At 31.4% G+C, this 5,366-nt stretch overlaps 1 protein-coding gene across 1 annotated transcript; it reads right to left on the bottom strand.

Annotated features, from left to right (window-relative positions):
* Nucleotides 1-1,389: 1,389 nt before the first annotated feature.
* Nucleotides 1,390-3,973, bottom strand: LOAG_12289 (PH domain-containing protein; the record flags this gene model as incomplete). The annotated part of the gene is made up of 5 exons (XM_020448514.1): nt 1,390-1,644; nt 2,316-2,399; nt 2,590-2,706; nt 2,955-3,117; nt 3,903-3,973. 5 exons carry the CDS (start codon nt 3,971-3,973, stop codon nt 1,390-1,392), a joined length of 690 nt encoding a protein of 229 aa, XP_020301349.1.
* Between the last annotated feature and the right edge of the window lie 1,393 nt (nt 3,974-5,366).

Raw genomic sequence — 5,366 nt, 5'->3', positions numbered from 1 at the left:
TTGCAGAACCGTATGCCACATACGAAAAGAGCTACTCCTGAAAAAGAGGCACATTATATCAAAACTGCTCAAACATTTTTGCAATTACATGTAAATCCATCTCGCAGCTGGCTATTTATGACATAGTTCCTCTCAATCGATATAATCGTCAACTCATATTGCTATTCTGTGTTAGTAATTTCAACTGGTGATTGAGAATAGTGCAAAACAATTAACGAGTTAGGACGGTTCAACTGAAATATTAACTAACGTATACAATTGAAAAAAAAACAACTCTTCAAGTTGGAAACTTTCCAAGTTGGAAAGAGTTGGCAGTAATTTCGTCGTGTGATCAATTAAAAAAGAACTATTGGTAAGTATTCAGCGCCTGATTTGGCTATATACGGCAAGTCGTTACATCATTAATCGGAAATGTTTAATAACAGAAATCCTCGATTAATTTTGATGCTAAGGAAGAAATTGTGCCCATTTTTTCTTTCGGAATTTTGAGATAAAATAAATTAAGTTCTGTTTACTTCCACAATAATAAATCATTCATGAAAATAACATGTTATGTTAGTTAATGGCCTGCCAGCAAAACATATGCAAACGGGAAGTTGAACACCAAAAGAAAATGGAGCAGTTTGAGGGGTAAGGGAAAAAACAAACAGATAAAACAAGTGGAACATTGATACTTCATATTCTATTATAAAACCTGATTTAAATTCCATGCAAGTGTTAGTACTGATGAAACAATGTTTTAATATTATAGAAATACTCTGAAACAGTCCACAAACAAAGAGGAAAAGGAAAACAAGAGGAAATGCCACAATAGGGGTGTAAGTGCAAAAAGTAAACAAAATGACTATTTGCCTTCATCCGCATTATCTATTGAATCTGCGAGAATATTTCAGAAAAAAAAGAGGGAAAAATCCAAGGGGAAATCAAAGACCACTTTGCACCCATTAAAATGTGCACAGACAGTATTCACGTCCATTTACCTTTTTGTCCATATCTTTTACTTCCTTGCAAAATTTCCTCAGGTATGGAAAAATCTGATCCAAAATAAACCATTAAATAATAAAGTTAATAAAGAATTTTCAATTACTTATGTATGAGTAATGTGATGGCTCTTCCTTCCATTCTTTTATTTATTTGTGCGCATTTTTTCTTTCCCAAACGGATGTCTAATATCTTTCGAATGTCTGATGTGTCTTCAAAAACACTAGCTCGAATGCAAACTACAGAACAAAGAAGCTACGACGCACAAAAAAAATGATGAAATGACTAATAAAGAATAATAAAATGAGGCATATTCGACTATCATATCTGTTAATTTAAATTTTCTGTTAGTTTTTAATTTTCATTTGAGTATAAAGTCTGCAAAATTTCACAAATCCAACTTCACATTCAACGAACGGCTGCATTAATATTTGAAAAATTTGCTAATACCTGTTTTGCGAGTAAATCAACACATGTGTTAATATTCTGCAATACGGCAATAGTTACAGCATTCAGTGCAATGCTTTCATCAAGAAGAGAGGTAGCACAAGTATTTTCTCTGTTATCCTTGATTATATGAATTAACTTTTCTAGTCGAACTGCTTGTCGTTCAATCATATCGTTGAAACGTTCCAATTGTTCCATTTTATTCATCAATTCTAACTGGAAAATAACGGAAATTACTCATATCAATTAATTACCTCATATGGCACTACTATTCTATTTAAATTGTGATTTTTAGTGGTTCCTCACCCACCTCCACAAGACAAAAAAATTGAACCTTATCAGTGACATGAGACCAAACGATAATCAACATTTTTAACTGATTTACATCTTAAAGTGTACAAAACAACAATAATAATAAAAAAAAAAAAGAAACTAGAATATGTTCCTAGCTTCCTTTTAAATCAATTAATATTTGCTTCCAGTTTCAGCCTTAATTTTGTTGTCTAATAACAGTTTAATTATACGCTGAACACCTTCTTTATCAAAAATATAAGCTTTCGTTTTATGAAGAATGACAAGAATCAATTCAACAAAACCAGCCTCATTTCAGATCAGTATGCCGTAATGAATATTCTAAAACACGAATATTTCTGTCCACAACATAAAGTAGGGGCTAAAAACTATAAGTACTGCTTAAGAAAACAAAGTGAATGTATAAATGCCGCCAGCATAACCAAGCAGAATAAGTTCTATTAACTTTAATGTTCTTCACAGACTTTACAAAGACGAATAAAAAAGTCACGAGTAAAAAAACCTATCTATATATCCACTGCTTCTGCATAATCTATTTTAATTAGTTTGATTTTATTTTAAATAATAAAAGTTACAGATAATGACGACTGTCCATAATCTGTATTTCGCGCCAAATCATCAATCGAACAATGGTTTTTCGGTTCATTGGCTGTCCCGAACTGTTAAAAAAAAACCCGAATCATTCTACGACTTAAAATAAAACTTCGGATCCTTACTGGGAATAACTTCGGACAATACCAAAATATTGCAATAATTGTTATATGAATAAATAAACCAAGCTTAAATGAATGGAAGTTTTTTTACGTTAAATTTAAGGGAAAAGAATATGTGCAACAAAATATAACGAACCATTTGGAATCTTAAAGCACGTAACCATAAATTCCGCGATTTTGGACTTTGAGTTCTTAAATACCAACAAGAATCATTTGTTAGTATATCAAATCGATTACAGTCAATATCACTTTCCTATAATGATAAGTAATTATGGGAGGAATAAATGTAGGCATGACGTGATTCAGTAAAAGTGATATACTATCGAAAATAGCAACAGAAAACTATCGAAAAATATGATAAAATAAATTGCATATTATACGATTTTTATGGGATGCTTATGCGTGTATATTTTCAGTTTTATCTGTCCTACCTCATGCATTCGCCGCTTTATACCTTTTCTTTCAGAAGCAAAAAAAAAAGAAAACAGTTCATTAACTAACCACAAGACGTGCAACGTGTAATGCGACTGCGCCACGAATTCCGTATTGCTTTTCAGATTCCGCTTTATAATATACTAAAACACCATTTTCTAGTTCAAAATATCGTTTTTGCCATCCATATACAAAATTTGTCCATTTGTACATAACACCACGAAGTTTCAACCTGAAAATGTGAAAAAAAAACTTTACTTTGGGAACGAGTTTAAATTCTAATAAATCAAAACCCAATCCGTATCACGCATGTAACTACTCACCCTAGGACTGCTGTGTTTCAGTATCCCATGAAAGATTACCAGGAAGGTAATCCAACTGATTCGAACGTTTCACTCACCCATTAAGCTACTGATGAGACGTGTAACGGAAATTTCATTCCTCATAACTTCAAATTTGAACAAATCTAAATTTAAATTCACTATGAGAAAGTGATAGTAATATGGAAATCAGTGATATAAATGATACTAATGTCTACTACATGAAACCTCCCATCATTTCCGGTCACTACTCGCGACTTTAATATAGTGTCACTTAATTGTTTTTTAACACCAAACACTGCTTACTTTTCAAATTGTAGACCCATTTTGTAAGAATGTAGATTTTACTCCAATACTACTGTCCGAGTTGTATGGACTTAATCATTAATTTAATCACTACATTGAGCAAGTCATTTGTTCACTTATTTAAATTATTCATAACGTCATAAACTTCCAGTACTATTGCCTCATTACTAATTCAAATATCTCATTAGACCTACTTGATAGTCCAAATTATTTAATTAGTCAAATGTTATTTATATAGTTACTTGCTCAACAAATTAATCTGGAGTGTAAATTGAAACATGATTAATGGGACAATAACGATTTGTAGAGACGAGTGATTACAGCCAAACATTCACTCATATATTTCCTAAATTGTAATATAAATAAGTTTTTGCTAATATGAAATACTTACAAGGCATTATTTCTATTTTCTTCTATATTAAGTTCGGTTAACGATTTGGTATGCCGTCGAACAGCAGCCATTCGTTCCTTTCCAAATCTCTTTTCTTTTCCTTCTTTCTTATCGTTAATCGCGGAAATCCAGAAAAGTTAAACTGTAAAGAAACTAAACCCAATTGGCACTTTGGTAATAAATCCCTAAACCGAAATAGTTATAACCAAAGGACTGAAAAAACACAAATTACTAAGAGACATCTGGGAAATCAAATTTGCATAGCGCCTCCGAACATAATGCCACACAAACATTTCATCCTGCATCTCTGGTGCAAGCTATTTTGTCAATGGTTTAGATTACTCTCAAAAAAACTCATAGTATCTCATTGCAATAACATTTGAATGAGAAATAGCGCGGGTAAAGAAGGATCAAAGATTGAAGAGACACAAAAAAATCATGATTTAGAAAAATGAGAATACCAAAAATAGTGTTATAGATAGGGGAAGAGTAAATCGATGAAAGCATATCGTAATAAAGCAGGTATTTTAGTTATAGCAATGATGAGAAATGAATATTTGAGAGATAAAAAGTTAAAGAATAAAAGAAGAGAAGAAAGAGTACCGGATAAGAATAATAGCAATGAAATGAGAATGGTATTTTACGAGAAAAATATACAAAATATAGCTTGAGGGTTATTGCTTAACAAAATAACAAAAGTTTTTAAGAAATAACAAAACAAAAGTTTGTAAAAAAGAAAAAAAGAAAGAGAAAAGTACACTACGTAAGACATTTTGACAGTATTGAGAGACGTTAAGGGTTTGAAAATCAAAGTAATTAATTGTCATTAGGCTGAATTCATTTTCTGGGGTATATTTTAAGTAGCCTGGAAAAATATTATTCCACATTCCGGTTGCTATAAATCCGGTAATAAAATGCTATCAATCCGGTGACAATCTTTCTTCCGGAATAATAACATTTGGAGTTAAATGATTCGCCCCTAAAACTAGATAGCATCGGTCATTTTCGATATGATAATATCCGGAGTGTATGTTCCAATCATCAGAAGACATATCTCTAGATATTTCTTTTCCAGGTTCATATTTCCAAATTTCCGGTTTTTTTCACTGCACATAACAAATATCCGGTTCATATTTTTTAGTTTTCCGATTTTGTTCAGTGCTGAAAATGCTAGCACAAAACGAATATCCGGATATTCAGGAAAAAAAAAAACAACACCGAGAGCATTATGCAAATTTGCTTAATGTTGTCCAATTTACAGTAATGCTATTCGTCATATACTTGTGGCTTTTAAGAAGCCAAAGCCAAGTTATCATCGAAATGTTGCTATCTCAGAGAAGCCAATCAAATGACACGAATAAATTTCATAATTTAAATTCCAAAACGATAAACAAGTATTTCAATTAAAATAATTAAAATTGAAAGCTTCTTGTTTTCACTTATGATTAAAAAAAAAAAAAAAAA

The sequence above is a fragment of the Loa loa genome (genome assembly GCF_000183805.2).
Source record: "Loa loa unplaced genomic scaffold supercont3.343, whole genome shotgun sequence".
NCBI lineage: Eukaryota > Metazoa > Nematoda > Chromadorea > Rhabditida > Onchocercidae > Loa > Loa loa.
This window is presented reverse-complemented; position numbering and strand designations above follow the sequence as displayed.